General features: G+C 38.0%; 2 protein-coding genes across 7 annotated transcripts in view; one reads left to right on the top strand and one right to left on the bottom strand.

Moving 5' to 3' along the window:
* LOC121644955 (guanine nucleotide exchange factor VAV3-like) overlaps positions 1-7214 on the bottom strand; it is a 63577-nt gene extending 56363 nt beyond the window's left edge. The window contains exons 1-2 of the mRNA XM_041993219.1: positions 6828-7214; positions 1195-1311 (exon numbers count right to left, since the gene is read on the bottom strand). Of these exons, the coding sequence (XP_041849153.1) occupies positions 1195-1311; positions 6828-7031 (321 nt within the window). The 5' untranslated portion in view covers positions 7032-7214. The remainder of the gene's footprint in view (positions 1-1194; positions 1312-6827) is intronic.
* A 2290-nt stretch (positions 7215-9504) lies between these two features.
* On the top strand, positions 9505-19192 carry dcaf8 (DDB1 and CUL4 associated factor 8). 6 transcript variants are annotated; one of them, XM_041992567.1, is made up of 13 exons: positions 9505-9577; positions 10738-10813; positions 10919-11014; positions 11276-11928; positions 12833-12973; positions 13076-13170; positions 13516-13626; positions 13779-13909; positions 14314-14421; positions 14595-14725; positions 14959-15078; positions 16540-16656; positions 16879-19192. In XM_041992567.1, exons 2-13 carry the CDS (start codon positions 10777-10779, stop codon positions 16984-16986), a joined length of 1848 nt encoding a protein of 615 aa, XP_041848501.1. In that variant the 5' UTR covers positions 9505-9577; positions 10738-10776; the 3' UTR covers positions 16987-19192. The 6 variants fall into 6 exon arrangements, with proteins under 6 accessions (XP_041848501.1, XP_041848497.1, XP_041848502.1 ...); XM_041992563.1 differs by having other exon boundaries at positions 9523-9558; XM_041992566.1 differs by lacking the exon at positions 9505-9577 and adding an exon at positions 9976-10205.
* Positions 19193-20195: the final 1003 nt, after the last annotated feature.

Here is a 20195-nt window from a genome sequence, read left to right as displayed (position 1 = left end):
AGGGCTGTGCGGCCCCCCAAAGAAATGCCACTCCACACCATTACTGACCCACTGCCAAACCGGTCATGCTGGAGGATGTTGCAGGCAGCAGAACGTTCTCCACAGCGTCTCCAGACTGTCACGTCTGTCACATGTGCTCAGTGTGAACCTGCTTTCATCTGTATAGAGCACAGAGTGCCAGTGGCGAAGTTGCCAATCTTGGTGTTCTCTGGCAAATGCCAAAAGTCCTGCACGATGTTGGGCTGTAAGCACAACCCCCACCTGTGGACGTTGGGCCCTCATACCACCCTCATGGAGTCAGTTTCTGACCGTTTGAGCAGACACATGCACATTTGTGGCCTGCTGGAGGTCATGTTGCAGGGCTCTGGCAGTATTCCTTCCTGTTCCTCCTTGCCCAAAGGCGGAGGTAGCGGTCCTGCTGCTGGGTTGTAGCCCTCCTACGGCCTCCTCCACGTCTCCCGATGTACTGGCCTGTCTCCTGGTAGCGCCTCCATGCTCTGAACACTACGCTGACAGACACAGCCAACCTTCTTGCCACAGCTCGCATTGATGTGCCATCCTGGATGAGCTGCACAACCTGAGCCACTTGTGTGGGTTACATACTCCATCTCATGCTACCACTAGAAAGAAAGCACCGCCAGCATTCAAAAGTGACCAAAACATCAGCTAGAAAGCAGGAACTGAGAAGTGGTCACCACCTGCAGAACCACTCCTTTAATGGGGGTGTCTTGCTAATTACCTATAATTTCCATCTGTTGTCTATTCATTTTGCACAACAGCATGTGAAATTGATTGTCAATCCATGTTGCTTCCTAAGTGGACAGTTTGATTTCACAGAAGTGTTCCCTTTATTTTTATGAGCAGTGTAAATCCATGACCATAAAACTAGACAATGCATTATTGACTGAACAGAAAACCAGATAAATCATTATTATCATTCAGCTCTAATGACATGCAACCTTTCTTGTGCTCTTTAATATTGATTAATCTGCAAAATAGCTTGTAAAGGTGCAAAACCCCACAGTGTTGACATATTTATAAATTATGGAGACTAGAGCAGCTGAATGAAGAAAAGAACAGAAATTAATAGAACCGGAAAAATGTGGACTTTTTTTAACAGAATAATCATATATGAAATTCAGATAGGCTCCATGTCGGAGAGGCAGAAACCACAATGATTAATGTGTGACTTACCTTTCCAAAGTCTCGAACATCAAAGAGGTCAAAGGCATCAAATAAGTCACTTTTCTTCATTTCAAAAACATCACAGCAGGAAGTCAGGAATGTCCGAATGTTTTTCAAGCACAAGAACTGCAAAAGGAAAATTTAACACTTGTTAATATGGTATCTCTTTACTGCTTGTAATATCACATATACTCACTTATCTATATTATTTTATTTATCCCTGTTGTGATAAACTAAAAAACATCAGTCTATTCACCAGTGATGGAAAAAAATAAACTAATTATATTCACTCAAGGCCCTCACAAGTAAATGTGAAATTCTTCCAGTTCTTCTCAAACACAATATAGAGCTGAGTTTTGAATCATATGTATATAGACAGCTAACGCTAACTTTAAAAGTTCAAATTTGGTACAAATAGAAGACATTATTTCTGTTTACTGTCTGAACCTTTACAAACCAATCGACTGCTTAATAAAGAATATAATACAGAGAATAATCCAAAATGAAGATAATTATTGCTACAGTTGAATACAAAACAGGTTCAAATAAATTTCCTAGCCTAAACATAAAAACAGTTTTATATAATGTACAAATAATAATAATAATAATAATAATAATAATAATAATTAATAATAATAATAATAATAATAATAGTTTAACATTGCATATTATCACACACACATATATATATATATATATATATATATATATATATATATATATATATATATATGAAGATATCTAGCCTTGTGGATAGATTTTGTCTATTCAGATGTTAAATTTTCTTTGTAAACAACAAAGTGGTAGTGTTATCAGTACTTGAAGCAGATGGATGGATAGATGAGTTTAAAGGATGCGTTAATCACAATTAAATCTACCATGTGTCAGCAAAAGAACATTTTTCCTAATTCTTTGTTTTTATTATGATAAAAAATACAATATGTATATCTGTTATTTTACATGTTCTGTTCTATCTACATCTACATATTTTAATCTCCATTTTTTTATAAGAAGTTGCTCTAACTGTATTTATCTTGAGAAGAATCATGGTCTCCATCAGTATGTTCTGATGTGAATTAGTATCCAGGTTCGGGTTTTAGATTTTATTCCAGATGTGGTATTTAAAGCAAAACCACATAGGTTTCTGACCTTACAAACTCTGTTTTGATGACACACTGGCATTCGTTATGCACAGTCCTGAGGCCATCATAGTCCTGCAGCATCCCAAGGTTGAGAAACTGCACTTTACAACTTTGTGTTCCAGCCTGGAGCATCATGTGTCAGCTCTATTTTGCTTAAATCTGCTGAACCTCACGTCAGCAAATGGATATCAAAACACTGGTCGTTTTGGACGCTGATTCAGCAAAGAAACCCAAAAAGGACATTATCGAAGGAAAAGAAATAGACAAACTGCTAGAAATAAAACAAGTGTCAACATTGGACTGGCTTTTACTCACATAAAAGACAGAATACAAGATGGATGCTGAATTAGCCTTTAGGAGGGGGCGTCAAAGAGCAGAAATCTGCCAAAGTTCACTAGCGTCTTTTAAGTAGAGAAATAACAGTATTATTCACCTTCCTGTATAAATGATAATGTGATCAAACATGTTTTCTGTTTAATCTTTTACTTCACTCTTATTTTAATAAACACATCTTAATCTTAAAAAAACAAGTGCTTAAGGTGTTTACATGCACCACTATCCTGGTTTTGATGGGCACACTGAAGGGAACTTATACAGGCTTCTTAAGACTACAGTAAGACCTAACCAAGTTTCTGAAAGCAGGTTTAAATATACAGGTGAAATTTAAAAAATTTGAATTTCGTGAAAAAAATTAAACTAATACATTATATAGAGTCATTATATGCAAAGTGAGATATTTCAAGCATGTATTTGTTATAATTTTGATGATTATGGCTTACAGCTTAAGAAAACCCATCTCAGAAAATTAGAATACTGTGAAAAGGTTCAATGTTGTAGAGTTTAAGTGCCACACTCTAATCAACTAATTAATCCAAAACATCTGCAAAGGTCTGAGCATTAAAATGGTCTCTCAGTCTATTTCAGTAGAATTCACAAACATGGGGGAAGGTTGCTGACCTGACCGTTGTGCAGAAAACCAGCATTAACACCCTCCACAAGGAGGGAAAGCCTCAAAAGGTAATTGCAAAGGAAGTTGGATGCTCTCAAAGTGCTGCATCAAAGCACATCAATAAAAAGTTGAATAGAATGGAAAAGTGTGGAATAAAAAGGTGAACAACCAGCAGGGATGACCGCAGTCTGGAGAGAATCATCAGTAAAAGGTCATTTAAAAATGTGGGGGGGCTTCACAAGGAGTGGACTGAGGCTGGAGTTAGTGTTTCCAAAGTTAGCGTTTTTATGCATGTAGCATTTATGTGCATGCAGGCACAGTCACCACTGAGATATGAACTAACAGATTCTTCTCTTCCATGTAAACATTTTACTATGAATAATGATGACATTGTTTCTGAAAACAGATGTTACCGTTGTTTTGTCCTTTAACCCCTTATCAAGCAGGGTCATTTTGGCAAAAACGCCTGTAATATGACCTCTCCAACTTAGAATTACTGTTGTTTTGAACCCTCTGGATTGTAAGTACAGGCTTGGGCTCTTTGTAAAGGTAACACTCTAGTTTCACCCACAACAATCAGAATCACTGTAAGTATTAATGATAAAAAGTTATACACTTTAGAACACACAGAAAAAAATATTTTTTTTGTCCTTGCCTAACCTGTATGGACAGAATGAGAGCAATCTTGATGGGAAATATTGATGTTTGACCTATAGAGAGCCCTCAAAAGTAAGGAAAGTCAACATTTAAACTTTCTGCTTTTCTGTAAAAAAGGCTTTAGTGTTAGCGCTGTGGTTGTTGTGTGTCAAAATAGTTTATATCATTGGAAAGACGAGACTTTGAGCTTTCATTTGATGTGTATATTGTGGGCATTCATGACGGAGGGGCTTGCACACATGGCTGCAATGTTGTTGATTAGTAGTCATGTACCGGGACCGGTACGTCTGCATCGTAAGGGGTTAAGTAGAACAGTAATTTAATTCCACAGGCCTTGCCAACCTAACGTTAAAGCTGAAATTTTAGAAATATGAAATTAAATTACCAACCTATGTTGGTGTCATTTCCTATTAGTATGTTTGTCCCAGAGGGAAGAAGACACATTCAGAGAGCTCTCAAAAAGACAATAAGCTTACAGTTTAAGTTAAGTATTATAGGGAAAGCTCTGAGTTACTGAGTTACACATGGGCTATTTGCTCCTTTTACTCCATGTGAAAACAACAACGAAAATATTCAAATAGTAAACAAGCTGTAAACAATCATTCCAATGTAATTAGCCATGTCAAGCATGTATTAAGTAACGACTAAACCAGAAAGTGATTATGTGACAATTTGCAGTGAAAACAGAGCCGTCAGAAGATTTTTGAGACTAGATAGACTGCTTTTATCATGTCAGCTGATCATGGAGACGCCTGTAATCACTCCATCGCCCCCTGGGGCCCTGCTCGTCTGCAGAGGAAGTGCATGAACGTGATGGCTTTGTGCCACCAGAAGTTTCATACATCTGAAGGCAGTGACAGATCACAAACTCTGCATCTTAGTAGAACAAAGCAGATCATCAGTCAGTAGCACTTTACTTATTAAAAAGTGGTGTTTCTTCTCAATTTCTATCATTGTGATATATGAGAAAAGGTTATAAGATCTCTGCTAGTTTTTTTATTTTTTTAATTCCATTTTCCTGGTCATTTGATAGTTTAATTTCTTCATAAAGCTTCATGTTTGCATTCATTTTGACCCATTATCTTATCTACACTTAGGTCTTCTTTAGCATTAATCTGTGTTCTCTAGGTTTTCATTACAACATATACAAGAACATCATTTATTTTGAACATATATTATCTTTGTATCAACACCACAGATTTGACTCTGCACCAAAGCCGACATGTCTGGTCAAACATTTCATCTGCTCTCTGCTCTCTGCTCTCTTGTCCTGTAGTCCAATCCCTTCAAGCCCTTGTTTCCATTACTAAGATCAAAGGTTAGTAGGGCACGATGAAAGTGCCATTTACAAACCTGGAGCCCCTGACACACATGCCTTTCTTGACTATACCCATATGGCCTACAGCTGCAGGCCATGAGACTCCATTGTCTGGCCCCATGAAACATCGGGTGCACTTTCACTAGCTATCAAGGAGATAAAAGACCAAGTGGATGTGCACTGACAGAAGATATACAGACAATATCTTGTAAAACTAACATACTACATAACTGTTTTTCATGTACCACTTAAATAAAATCGTCATGGCAAATTTAGTGTCATTATTTGGTAGTTCATTTATTTCATGTGTGGGGTGACAGATCATTCAAAAACCTAAACAAAAAGAAAGAACATCTCCCGGATACAGCATGGTATTTATTTTAGATGCTCATTAGAGAGAGTAGGCATAAGCTTTTTGTGTTTTAAATTCAATGAAAAAAAACTAAAAAAAAAAAACTTGGTCAACATGCAGTATACCAACAAATTATGAGGGCTTCTTACTTCCTTGTGTGTGATTTATATTATTTTATACTGTATATTATGGTGCCTAATTGACTGTTCTAAGTTATCATATGTTAAAAATTGCAAAAGATAATCCAATGACTTGTGACATTGTCGAAGTATGCCGTAGTGAACAATATGTAGACCTTAACAGCTTATCTTGTTACACATCTGCCCCAAGTATATAAAGATATTATAATATGTTTTGTTAATTTTTACTTTTAAAAAAATACATACACACACACACACACATATATACATATATATATATATATATATATATATATATATATATATATATATATGACTACATACACAAGTTGTTTTCAAACTCAGTCAATAGCAAACTACAAGCTGCTGCTGCACAAATTGGATGAGTTTCCTAACTAACGGGTGGATCAAAGACGGGATTTTATCAGACATCTCTGGTGGCAGTGAGTAAAGGGGGGTTTTGTAGGCTAAGGAACATTTAACACTATCTCACATATGCACGATTTCCAGCTATTAATCTGGTGATAATAACAGATAAACACACTGAAACAGGATGCATTAACCAAATTTGAGTTAACCGTGATACACAGCTGAAGGCTGGTGTTGACATTTGTCAGAATCCACCCCATAGTTTCAATAATCAGTGTGTAAAAAATAATACACTGCCTTAAGCTGCAAGCCCTTACGAGTTTTATGAGTCTGGCATGTAGTCAACCCAAAACCTCTTCAGTAAAAACAGTAATACTAGGTTTCTATACACAAACTATTCTTATTCCTTTGGCAATTTAAAAAAAAATCATTATATTATAAAACTTTGTGTGGGTCTCTTCTGTTCATCTATTAAACAGCTGCTTAAAGAACATCAAGTCCACTGTATGCATTCAGAATAAGGGGTCCACTTCCACTGGACTCTGACTCTGGAGTACTTACGTGAGTAAATTAACCCAGATTGACTCATCTGAGGAAACATATAGCATTAAATGTATGCATTAGAATAAAGCATTTGTTTCATTGATATTTTGCTCCTCTGCAGGCGTTACGACCCCACGTTGCTCTGACAGCAGCACGACAATAGCCAGCGTACCTGTGACATTTGCGGCCTGAGATTGATCTCCTTCAGGTTGATGGTGTGGGCTCTGAGGTTGTTGAGCAGCTGGCACAGCAGCACCCCGTCCCGCAGGATCTGTGCCAGGTCGAACACTTGCGCCGTGTCCGCGGTGACCCGGTGGTTCGCCGGCAGCACGTTGCAACTGATCAGCCACATCGCACATTGCCTCCAGTACTCCATTGTTGGCGACGAGCGGTGTAAACAACCGGTCAAAAGCTAATTTAAAGACTTTGCCCTTGCTTTAACTATGTGCACGACATTATAGAAAGTTATCTATGAGCCATCCGCTAACCTCTCAAAAACTCCGGCATCGCCTCTGGAAGACGCCAAAGCTTCAGCTGCTTATAAGAACTGCTGCACACAGGGGGTGGTTGATGTAAACACCCCCTCTCGTCGTGAACGTTCCCTTCCTTCCTCTGTGATATCCAGAAGTTGTCGTAACTCAAGTTACCATTTAAAAAAATAAATAAATACATAAATAACCGCTGGTGGCAGCAGATAAAATTTAGATTTTACGTTTTTATTAAAGTTACAGCCAGTGGTTGATTCTCTTGTCTCAATGTTTGTATAAAATGTGTATGCAAGTTGTGATCTCTACATTTCAGACCAGTTATAAGTAAATGGAGAAGGATCAAGGGATCAAACAGAGGCAGAGATAAAGTCATCGTCCTGCGATGGGAATTACAGTAGATCCCTTCTATTAAAGTCTATGACATAAACACAGGAAGGAAATCCCAGGATCCCACCGCGTCTCATCCTGAGTGAGGAGGCCAGATGTTTTTGAAGACACTGATCAAGTTCATGAAGCTCAACATTTAGCTTAAGCATGAAAACTTGTTCTCTTGATTACTTCAGTGCAATAAATAGATTTTACAAAAACAAAGCCAAAACAAGAACAAGAAAAAACAAACCTGATCATCTTATATAAGAGCATTTATTAACTGATGTTGCCTTGGGGCTCAGATTATTTCCCTGAAAACAGACAATTGCCACTGGTCTATCTAAAAATCCAAAATAATAACAAACATATGGACACTTGGTTTAATTTTTGTGTAGGATATGTTGAAATTTTTGGGCAGAAGATAATTTTTATGATTAAAAACAACAAGCCCTTGTTCATCTGAACAGTCCTGTGGGTTTTAGATGTTGCCCTTCTCCAACACTCCTGAATCACATTAAATGGCTCTTCTCAACAGCTTGTTGCCAAGTGCTGCCTAAGTATGTTGATACATTAATTTGATTTAGGTGTTGCAGCAGGAAGCATTCAAAACCTGCGAGACATCGGCCCTCAAGGACCAACTTTAGACAACCTGCTATGGCACAGGTCCAGATCCAGATCAGTCAAATGTGACAAATGCTTGAAATAGACGCAAACTGACTGCTGCAGCAGGGTCCATGCTCACAGGGGCTGCTATTCAGGGACCTAATTGTCAGCACCTGGCCAAGTTAAAAAAAATAGTCAATAGCATAGGCTGTCTGGCTTTTGCAAAGAAGATTTAGATTTTTCAAGGACCCCTTGAAAAAAAAACTTCACGTTTTGTGGCGAAAACGTGGAATATAACCGTATTCGTCTTTGAATGAAGAAACCGTGCGTGCAGTGGATCCGATATCTAATGTAGGCTACTACTGGTGATGCTTGGAGGACAATTTGGCACCTTCCACTGACATTGCATATAGCATAATTTCAGTTTTTACAACGTCTACTGGCTATAGGCAGTAGACGTAACCAGGCCACATGTTAATCAAGAGCAACACACATACTCAAGACACACGCACGCACTGTGTCACTGCGCGCAAGTAGGTGACGTAAGCTACCGTGCTGCTCATAACTGTCCCGTATTCCAGTGTGTACAAAAGTCATAGCAGAACAATTAATTGTTAACAAGAAGAACAGAAATGTTTCTGCAGGACAATATTTCCATAAATTGTATTTTGATCCAATATTTCAAAACTTGATCAAAGTTGAAAGATGAAGGGGTGACCCAGCTTCTGGCTGAGGTCATGATGGCCAGTGCGGCCTGTTTCAAGTCCGACTCCACATTTTGATTCATTGTATATTCTGTACTCGATATTTTTTAAATTATATTTTAACTCTATATTTTTATTTGTAAAAGTTTGTTTAGACTATTTCACTAGTATTCGAGTACTATTCGATTCATATTTTCTAATAATGCAAACACAATAAGATTTTTCTTACCAGTTATAAAACAGATCTACTTATGGATGAACTAATAAAGTTTTATTACTTTGGGGGGTCTTTTAAACCAGAGAAATGTGCCAGTCATAATTTTTAGTGTTAAACGAGGAGAATGAACAACATTTACTCTAAAGTAAAACCTGGTTTTGTCTTTTCCTTTGACGATTTTCCCACCTGTTATTTTCTTTAACTTGCTGCAAACAAATAAACACTCTTCATCTGTGATTATTGCAATTCAACACACCTGGTGCGCCAGTTTAGCGCCACCCTGTGACAATACAAAAAAAAAAAAAAAAAAAAAAAAAAAAAAACGCTCCTACGCTTAATATTTATTCCAGATTAAGCGCAACAACCGCACACTTGTCTTGACCAATATGGTGGACGCGTTAGTCGTATCCCAGCAACGGGCTGAAGCGTTCGATGTCTGCGCCGAAGAAGACTTTCCATAGTCGAGTCGACCAAACTTCCAGAATTGAGTTGGGTTGAGATATGGCGGCGTCCTGTAGTTGGGTACTCTGCAGGGGAACACGTAATATTTTGCTGTTCTTATTATGTCGCTGTTATTATTTCTAGGTCGCGCAGCAACATCTGCATGCAATACACGTTTAAAGTTCTGAGAATAAAACGCATTTTAACGTGATATGTTTCCCATTTTTATTATAAAACTTATGACGTTATAACGTGATGCGTTTCATGTTTTTTAAATAAACTATTACGTTATAACGTGATACGATTCACATTTTTACAATAAAACTATCACGTTATAATGTGATAAGGTTCCAGTATATATTCATTTAAGTGACAGCTCTACGCGTCCATAAATAATATTGTATGATAATAATTATTATAGTATTATAATTCGCCGTTTCTTTTTGACTTCCGGTGGAAAATAAAACAAGCGACCACGGCACCGGATATAGAACTACACACGTTAACAAAAAAGAAGCTGAACCGTCAAAACATAAACAGAGGAGACAACCTTGTGTGAACGCAGCTAGCTCGTATTATACTCTTATTTCAGCTCAAAGCTTTATCCATGCACTCCTAATGTTGTGTGCTTCCAGTTACCGAATTCTGGGTAGAGACACTTAGCTTATTTGCTAAGTAGTGAGGTGGAGAAAACAAATCTGCAATAAAGATTAGGACTAAACTAAGAAGTACGTCTCGTCGGGCCTTCGAGTGGAGGTAACGCCAGCTATGCTAGTTAGCGAGTTAAAGCAGTGCTATCCGCTAGTTTCATTTTAGACAATCTGCCTTTCTAGTAAAACTGACAGATGTATTTTAGACTTTCGTTAGGGTCACACATGCTAGGTAGCTTTCGATGTGGCTATTTATAGTGTCACGTCGTTCAGTCGCAGTTTTGCGGAGGACAGTGTACTATTAAACACCAGAAAGCAAATGGGGCATTAGTTGGGCCTCAGAGTCGGCTAGCCATCGAGTTAGTTTATTTATGACATTAGAAACAGCGTATGTAGCTGTCAATATTAGCCTGGCTGCTAGTTTTAAAGGTACAGGGCTAACAGGTAACTTGTATCCTCCACAATTCAATGTAGTGTCTGCGGTGATTACACTTTGTAAAGTACGAGCTGTAATGTCAGGTTGTTTATCTATACCAACTATACGTTGTTATTTTGCGCACGTGTGTGTTTACAAATAAGTAATATTATTGTTCTTTTGTTTGAAACTCAGAGGTTGTACCTCGATACGACGCAGGACCAGGGAGACAGCATGGCTGAGACTGACGGCAAATCCGCTACACTTAACGGTAAAGTATGAGAACTGCAAAATTATTTAAATTGACCAAAACAATGTAAGCTGTCATGCTCATTAGACTTGTGAGTTTATCTGAAAGAATGTATGTTTTTATTAGGTGACTCTGAAGAAAAGAATCCAGGAGAAGATCAACAAAAGGAGGAGAATGCCTCTGGAAGCAAAGAGGAACAAACAGAGTCTTCCTCTCAAGATGGTAATACTATGAGGAAACTCCCTCGAAAGTTAATGTTGCCACCAGTATTTAAGGTTGTCAAAACCGATATAATTTTACATTAAAAGGCATAAAACTTAACATGGCTTAACTATGTATTTGGTTATTTTTATGTAAATTTTTAAAAAGTCTTTTAGCATGATTAATTTTAATTAAAATTTGGAATATCATTTGCATACCTTTTCTTTAACATCCCAATAAGATCGTGTTACTTTAACATCTTGGCCTTAATTTTTTCTGTAGCCCCCAAAGAAACAACAGAGGCATCAGGGGACAAACCTATGCCAGACATGGAAGGGGAGACTGGGGCAAACAGAGAGGGAGAGGAGGACGAAGATACAGACAGCATGGATGGCAGTGGACTCTACTCCTTGACGGAGGACGGTGAACGGGAGAGTGAGGGAGGGAGACGAGAGAGAGCTAAGGAAAAAGATAGTGGGAAAAGAGCAGCTAGAAAGAGAAACAGACCTGGTGGCGGCACCAACCACTCTTCCAGCTCAGATGAGGATGATGATGATGACGACGATGAAGAACAGAAGGATGATGATGAGGATGAAGATGATGATGAGGAGGCCATGGAGGCCTGGCTAAGAGCAGAAGTCCGTGATATGCGTGGCCCTGTGTGGCAAGCAGTGCCCTCACTGCGCTCCAGGGAAATCGGCCAGAACTCGCACCAGTTTGTGAGGCGCGTGTGTGGAGCCCGCTGCCTCGTGCAGAGGCTGGAGCTTCAGGGTCGCTTAGAGAGGCATACAGGTTGCGTCAACACATTGCACTTCAACCCCTCTGGCACACGCCTGGCATCAGGTAGTGATGACCTGCGAGTGGTGATATGGGACTGGGCCATCCGCCGTGCTGAGCTGGAGTTTGACAGTGGACACAAGAGTAATGTATTTCAGGTGAACGAAATGTGAAGCTGTGGCTGATGATTTTCATTATTTGTATATTTATCTCCTTTTTTTTTTCTTTTCTTTAGTCATTTGGCCATAATATTATTTGCACTCTCAAATAGAGAAAGCAGATGGAAGAAATGCTGTATAACTTAATACAAACCCTCTGTGCCATTTCCCATATACTTGTTTTGTCCTCTCCACTCCTTTACTCGCTGCATCTTAGTTTCTCCCACCATGCAAGCAAGGGAGGCGAGAGCAGACACAATGAGAGAGAGATGGTGACTGGCATTTTAAGAAAATGAGCCATCCTTCTGAGTAATCCTTTTATACCAAAATTAGATAAATATGTGTGACAGAGCAGCATCATCTAATTACTGTTTAGTTGCAGCCTGCTGGTTTATTTGATTATTTCAGTCAGAATTAAAATGATATATGTGACAACACATATATTTACTTTTGATTTTAATTTTCAGTGCAACATTAATCCCCTTCCAACACCACAGATGGAAAACAAAACCCTGCATATACTGTCTTATCTTTGCATATAACTGCTTTAGCAATCCTCCTCTGACACCTTTACTTATCTCTTCTCTACCTGCATTTATAGAATTTAAACATCCTTCACATATTTGTATGACATCCAGGTCACAGGCAAGAGTTTGGAGGAAAGAAGTTATAGGGAGGATTGAAATTCAACAAGCTGAGCCTAAAGAATCTTATGTTGCTCTCTGGCATAATAAGTTTATTATTTGTATTCACTGACCTCAGTGTTTTTAAACTGGGGCAGTTGTTTTAGCACTACAGAGTAAATTTGTAGTTAACGTCTCGGGTAAATTTGTGTCTAATCAAAGTAACTTGTGGTCAGAAACTTAATAAATCATCTCTACGCTCTTGCTCTTCATTTATGCAGGCAAAGTTCCTGCCTCACAGTGGAGACTCCACCTTGGCCATGTGCGCTCGTGATGGTCAGATCAGAGTGGCTGAGCTTTCTGCCACGCAGCGCTGCAAGAACACAAAGCGGGTAGCACAGCATAAAGGTGCAGCACACAAGGTGAGAACAAGGAACACAAATGGGAACCCTGTCATGAAACTCTGATGTGGTGAAACAGTTGATTATTAGCGAGTTTGTTTATTTTTTTCTTTCTTTTATCAGCTGGCCCTGGAGCCGGATTCACCGTGTTCCTTTCTGTCAGCTGGAGAGGACGCCGTGGTATTTGGTATTGACTTGCGTCAGGATCGCCCTGCCAAGTATGTGATTGTAAATTTAAATACAATGAGTAAATAAGAGGATTGTGCAGATTTCAATATGAATGTCTTTTGTAAGATCTGGGCAAAAGAAAAAAAACAAAACACAAAAAACACATCTAAATAGGTTGCAGGTCTTTTAGTTTCTGTCTGGACAGACAGAGGTGTGATACAATAAATTGCCATCAAGGTCCTCTTTAGTGTTGTAATGAAAATATCTAAGTTCCTCATTGGCAAGGTTTCATAATGTCATTGCAGTTTTCTTGCGTTTACATATAGCATCATTTTTAAATCTGCCTGCTGTAGCCAACACTTGTTTTTATGTTTCTTCTTATTTTTGTGTGGTAGTAAACTGGTGGTGGTAAAGGAGGGTGATAAAAAAGTGGGATTGTACACTATCTTTGTCAACCCAGCCAAGACACACCAATTTGCTGTTGGTGGGAGGGATCAGTATGTAAGGTAAGCCTGGATGTAGCTTCAGTGTTTATCACTCTACTAATATGAATTTATTACTATGAATACAATATTATTAGATCTGTTCAGTTAGATTTTACTCTCATGATTAATTATTTTCTTTTCACTATTTAACTTTTCTCTCTCTCTCTCTGTAGGATCTATGACCAGAGGAAGATTAATGAAAATGACAACAATGGTGTACTGAAAAAGTTTTGTCCCTCACATTTGGTTTCCAGCGAATCCAAAACCAACATAACCTGTCTTGTCTACAGTCATGACGGCACAGGTGAATTTATTTAAACAATGTAAACAATCTCTAAAGAAAGCAAGCCATGTTAAAGATATTTTATCTCAGTGGAATCGTTTAGTTTTCAGTGCAGTTTTAGGTAAATGTTGAATTGAGTTTAATGATTCTTGAATACATGGAGATCTTTCAGAAACATTGATTGTAAATGGTCAGATCTGCAGTTTATGCTTACTTGGTCTGTTGTCCTAATATCCTCTAATATAGTAATAATGTCCTAAGCGTGTATATCTGAGTATAAATTTATGTGTGTCCTGAAGGCAGCAACATGGATTTATCAGCTCTTTGCCCCAGAGATGTCTAATTTCCTTCTAAATCATAAGAAGTCCAGACCTTCCTCTGTCTTCATTCAAAGGAATTGTAAAGTCTGTTTTAACTCTGTCCAGAACTCCTGGCTAGTTACAATGATGAGGACATCTACCTGTTCGACTCCAACCACAGTGACGGGGCAGACTATCGCAGGAGATACAAGGGACATCGCAATAATGCCACGGGTATTAAATTCAGCTTCCCATTTAAACAGTCAAGTGGTTGTTTTGAAAATGACTTCTGCTCTTGGGTAGAGCTGCATTTTACAAACATTGAACTGACAGCAGGTAATTCTAGCTGTCTTTTTAAGTCTCTGAAAACCGCACACACAAACCTCATCACCTCTGTTGTTTTACAGTGAAGGGGGTGAACTTCTACGGACCATGCAGTGAGTTTGTGGTCAGCGGTAGTGACTGTGGACACATTTACCTGTGGGACAAGTACTCTGCTCGTATTGTCCAGTTTATGGAAGGAGACAAAGGGGGAGTGGTGAGTCAGAGTGGGAAAGTGCACTATATATATATATATATATATATATATATATATATATATATATATATATATATATATATATATATATATATATATATATATATATATATATATATATATAAAATTGGACAGTTTAAAAATGAATCTTGTATTTTGGATTTATGACATTAAAGTATTGTCTACAATATATTTGCATCAACAAACTTTTTTATTACTCTTGGCTACTTCAGGTGAATTGTTTGGAGCCTCATCCCCACCTGCCAGGTATGGCCACCAGTGGGTTGGACCATGATATTAAACTGTGGGCACCCACAGCTGAAAACCCCACAGGATTGAAGGGTCTGAAAGAGGTACTGATACAAGCTTTATTAAATGCTTTTTAAAATCTTGCTTGTTTTTGTGATATTTTACTAACAAGCTTTAAATGCTACATGATGTAAGCAGCTTTACAACAGTCTGTGATATTGCAGTGCAAGTGGCTTATTTTAGTTAATTTTGAAGTAAGTTGAGGTGACTCTCATATTCAAGCATTGGATGTATAAAATGGCTGTTTGGGGTTGTATAAAACCATCACTGTAAAATGTTATGATTCTGAATAATAGTTAATGAGGGTACAACCATAAAGGTATAGATCCTGGAAGAACAAACACGCTTTAAAAACTTTAAAAGAAAAATAAAGGAGAGACTGAATGTGTTCAATATCATACGGTTGCTCCATTGTGTCAAACATGATTGTTTACTTTTAGTTTTAAATTTCATGTCATATATTCATATTCAAATATTTAAACAACTTTTTTAAAAGTGGATTTCCTTGAGTTTGCATATGGATTCAATAGAAAATGTAGAGTCAGAAATACTTTATTAATTACCTACCAGTGGAAAGTTAAAATTCACCTACACAATTATTTTGAATAATCTGGTCTGCCAAGATATTTCACTGGTATTGTGATTCACTTTTTACACTGAGCATTAAAATAAATGTCTAGTTTTTAAGTGCAATAAGATGGTGTTTTTTCAGCATTTTGTTGCACATCAAATGTGGGAAATACCATGAGGGGGGTACCAGGCTGCACACACATTTTCAATGAGGCTGCTGCACTTTGCGCTGCAACAGTGGGCAAAACTCACTTTTTCGTAATTGGAACACATTTACTGATCCCAGCATTTAATGTGGAAGCTCGGAACATTATAACTTATGGACAAAGAACCAACTGATGCTGTTAAAAAAACTTAAAAAAAAAATCTAATTAAACATGATGAATCAATTAGTCAAAAATTAGAAATTGGTCACAGACTTTTTTCCTATTTGCGAGTACTACTTAATCTATATTGTATCCCTCAGTTTTTTTTTGATGGAAAGTATTTAATATGCTTATTTTAGCACGTGTTGTTGCATTTAAAAACATGTTGCTAAAAGAAAAATACAGGGAAAAGACATACATTAATCCAGAGACAAAAGAAAGGGTACCGTCGTCACTGATCCCTCTGCAACTTTTTAAAAATAATTTTATTAGAGTTGGTCAAAGCTTTTACTTTCTCTTTATACTTATTGTTGATTAAATGCTCAAGTTGAACTTAATAGACAACTATTACGGACTTTTAAAAGATAACGGAATGCAGCACAAAATAAGTTTTTATCTTAATTCCCTTGCTTTCAGAATCATTCGAATCCAAACTACAAGCAAGTCGCAGTGATGATGATGATGATGATGATGATCAGGCTGATTTACTGTTGATTATTCTTGAGACATGTTTGCTGAGATTACATGATTACCACATTTACTCTGTAACAATTTGTTATGTTCATGAAGGTGATGAAGAAAAACAAGCGGGAACGGGATGAGGACAGTGTGCGCCATGGTGACCAGTATGACACCCAGCTGTTGTGGTTCCTGATGAGACACATGAGGAACAGAAGACCCCCAAGGGTGAGCTCCTTGCTCTGAGAAGTTTAAAAGCAGGAAGAGAATCTTACCTGTGGGACAAGTACTTCCCCCTCAATCTTTGATGGAAAATGTGTTTTTGAGATGGAATGGAAAGATGCTGCACGATTATAGGGAAAGCGTGTAATATGCTCCATCATGGCTGGTTTTTTGGTAGTGACCATATGACTTGCAGTTAATATGTAATACTTGTCTGTCTCATTCCAGGCTCGCCGTGAGGGAGCAGATGCAGACACAGATGAGTCCTGGAGTTCTCCAGATTCCTCAGATGAAGAGGAAGGAGGTCCAGATCATGTTCAGTGCATGTCATCTTGAGCCATACATACATACATACATACATACATAGTTACACACACAAACATAGATTTATACACTCTTTATTGCCCTTGAATTGATGCACATAGGCAAGCACTATTGACACACTGGCACACTCAAACACTGACAAACCACAGACTGTTCTTTCTTTGAATCTTTTTTTTTTCTTAACACACATACAAACAGAAAAACACATTTACATAAACATACTGTTGAAGCAGAGTGACAGAGATGCTTAACGTCTGGTTTCCCAGCAGCTACGAGTGTGCAAATAGTGACTGCAGACAGCCACACTCCCAGAATCCTGAATTTTGAGAATAGAAGAGGCTTAGTGAGCACCCACATCCCTCACTTGGAGGCTCCTGCTCGTCTGTGCATTGTTGATGTGTCCTGCATAGACTCAGAAAGATGTACTGTGCATGGATTGCAACAAGTACTTCCAAATTTAGGCAACCTGTAGTGAGCTTTACATCACCAGCACACAGTTCCCCCTCTCCTCTCCCCTTGCTTTCTGTGCAAATGAAGAAAGGGCATCGGCTTAAACCCTCAAAGAATCCCCAAAATGTGATTCCCTTTAAAATTTGAACTGTGTGAGGGAGCGCCCAGTGGCCCTCACTGCTTTGCCCCAGTCTCCTGTTTTTTTTTTCCTCTTTGATTTGAAGCAGCTAGTTGCATTTTTTTTACACATTTGATCCCAGAGAATTTTTAAATCTCCAAATGCTGCATTACTTTACATGTACCCCTCCACGTAAATCACCTCTCCTCCATCATTACTGAGTGCACTATGAATCAGGGATGCTTTAGTGTGTGAAAGACTAATTGTGCACCGTGTGTGATGTTGGAGAAGGATCTGTTGTCCTGTACATGTTGGAAACTCCACAGTGAAATGCTTTTTTTTTTTCTTTTTTTGAGTTGGGGGATAGTTTGCACTGAGGAGAGGTGGTTTCCTTTGCTTCCACCATCCTTTCTTCTGCTTCCTTCTTCCTCTTCCTCCTCCTCTCCGTTTAGAAACTCATCTTTGACAGGACATCTTCAGTTCACTTCTTAGTGAACATGAAAATTGAGAGGTAAATGGTATTCAGCATGTGCATCCGAAAGGACATATTTCATACTCTGTTGGAGAACTCAGATTTTTTTTTTTTTATTTAAGAGTGCCAGACCCGACCTGGATCAATCACAGTTGAAACACTGCCTATGAGCCAAATGAGATTGGAGTACTGTTGATGTGGTTTCTTAAAAAAAAAAACAATAATATTAGAAAATTGACTTTTTTGTTTTCTTGCCATGAGACTAAAAAGAAAGAGAAATAGCTGACCCTGTTTAGTTAGGTCAGAAACCTCACTAACTAGTGTCTCCAGAGGTCAGTATTTCGTGGGATGGTGTAATCAGTAGAAAGAAACAAAAAAAGAAAGAAACTATTTTACAGCAACCAGCATAAACTCCAGGATGCTTAGTAGTCCCTTTAACAGCTGCCCCTTCTTTCAGGTCTTTGTGTTAAACTGAGCTGGCTGCCTGCTGGTGGTGGTTTCATATAAGAGTGCTATTAGTCCACTTATCTGAAAACTGAAGTCGTCTAAAATGACATATTTTCACATTTTGACCCAGGTCGGGTGCTGCATTAGCACTGGCTCAAAAACGAGGATGGAGGGAGGGATGGGGTCATTGTGCTTGCCAGTCATTTGTTGTGTGAGAGCGATAAAGTCCAGCTTTTCTCATTTTCTATGAGAACTGTAGTTAGTTGAATTTATATGTACATATATAAATATATATTAAAATGGGGGAAAAAAAACTTTAGCAAATGCTGTTTGACTTAAAAAAAAAAAATAGTCAAAACATTGGATTGGTATTGATGCAGAGGTTTATATTCTATACTGTATGACCACAAAGTACTTTTAAAATCCAGAAAAGAAAAAGTTGACATGACTTTTTTTTTCCTTTTTTTTTTGACATCCCTCTGTGATGAACAGAAACAGTCATTTAAAGTACTCCAGTTTTGATTCTTTTTCTTCATAAAGGAAAAGAAAATACTTAGATCTTAGTCAGTCATTCACAGTTCTATCCAGATTTTCCCACTGGCTATTTTTGGCATCTTGTATACATAATGAGGCTTTTGATGAACAATTCTTTTCCCATCACCGCCTAATATTGTATTCTACTATTTCAGTTGGAAATATGTATTATTTGTGCAATAAACAATAAGACAGTGCTCTTGATGTCATTTTTATTTGTTGTATTTAATTAAACAGAAAATATGGATTAATTTGATTAACTTAAAAGCCCCCAAGAGTTCTAATGTTTTTCAGTTAATCTTTAATAACTGGGGTAGGGAGAGGATGACATTTTTATGTTTCTTATATCTCTCCCCTTATTAGTTGGAGGAAGATGTAAAGAACCGATAAAGTCCACAAGTTTACAATATCTAGACTTGAAATATATTAAATACTAGATTTAAAATTTTAGAAACGATGAATCCTGGGATTACCAAGACAAACTCTGGTGAGCACTGAAACATAAATTATGCTTCTTTAGATGTGTGTGGTCATTTTCTTTTTTTGTTAGATAAATGGGCCCACAATGCCAAAAGATCAGGTCCACCAGATCAGTCACTCATGTCTGATCTGCCATTTTCCTATTCATTTATATCCAGAATAAAATCATCACTAATTATGATTCAGTATTAAATGACCAACATGGTCCTGATTCATGTACCTTAGTCTTTAACAGTTCAGCCACACAACTTTAGCCTGCTATATATTTCATTTGAAAATATTCTCAATATTACCGATTGCTCTTCATGATGTTTTTCAACCCATGTCCCAAAAACAGTTTGGATGCTGTGTAAGATCTCGCCTTTTAGCAACCATCTGTAAACATCTGGGAAGTGAGGAGACCAGTTGCTGGAGTTTTAGAAGAGGAATGTTGTCCCTTTCTTGTCTGATGCAGGATTGTAGCTGCTCGTCAATCCCAGGCCTTCAGTGCTGGATTTTGACTTTATACCTGTGAAACTATACTTTTGTAAGGGTTGCGGTATGTGATTTAGCACTACTGAAATGTGCAAGGCTTTCCCTGTAAGGAACATCAAGATAGGAGCAGATGTGACTAAAGCTTCCAAGTACTTTTCAGGATTGATGGGGTCCTTCACCGATGTGTAAGCTGTGGCACTAATGCGACCCCATACCATCAGAGACGCAGGATATTTTACTGTCCTT

This window comes from Melanotaenia boesemani, chromosome 8, assembly GCF_017639745.1.
Source record: "Melanotaenia boesemani isolate fMelBoe1 chromosome 8, fMelBoe1.pri, whole genome shotgun sequence".
Taxonomy (NCBI): Eukaryota; Metazoa; Chordata; class Actinopteri; order Atheriniformes; family Melanotaeniidae; genus Melanotaenia; species Melanotaenia boesemani.
The sequence above is the reverse complement of the archived record's forward strand: the minus strand, read 5'-3'. Positions and strand labels throughout refer to the sequence as shown.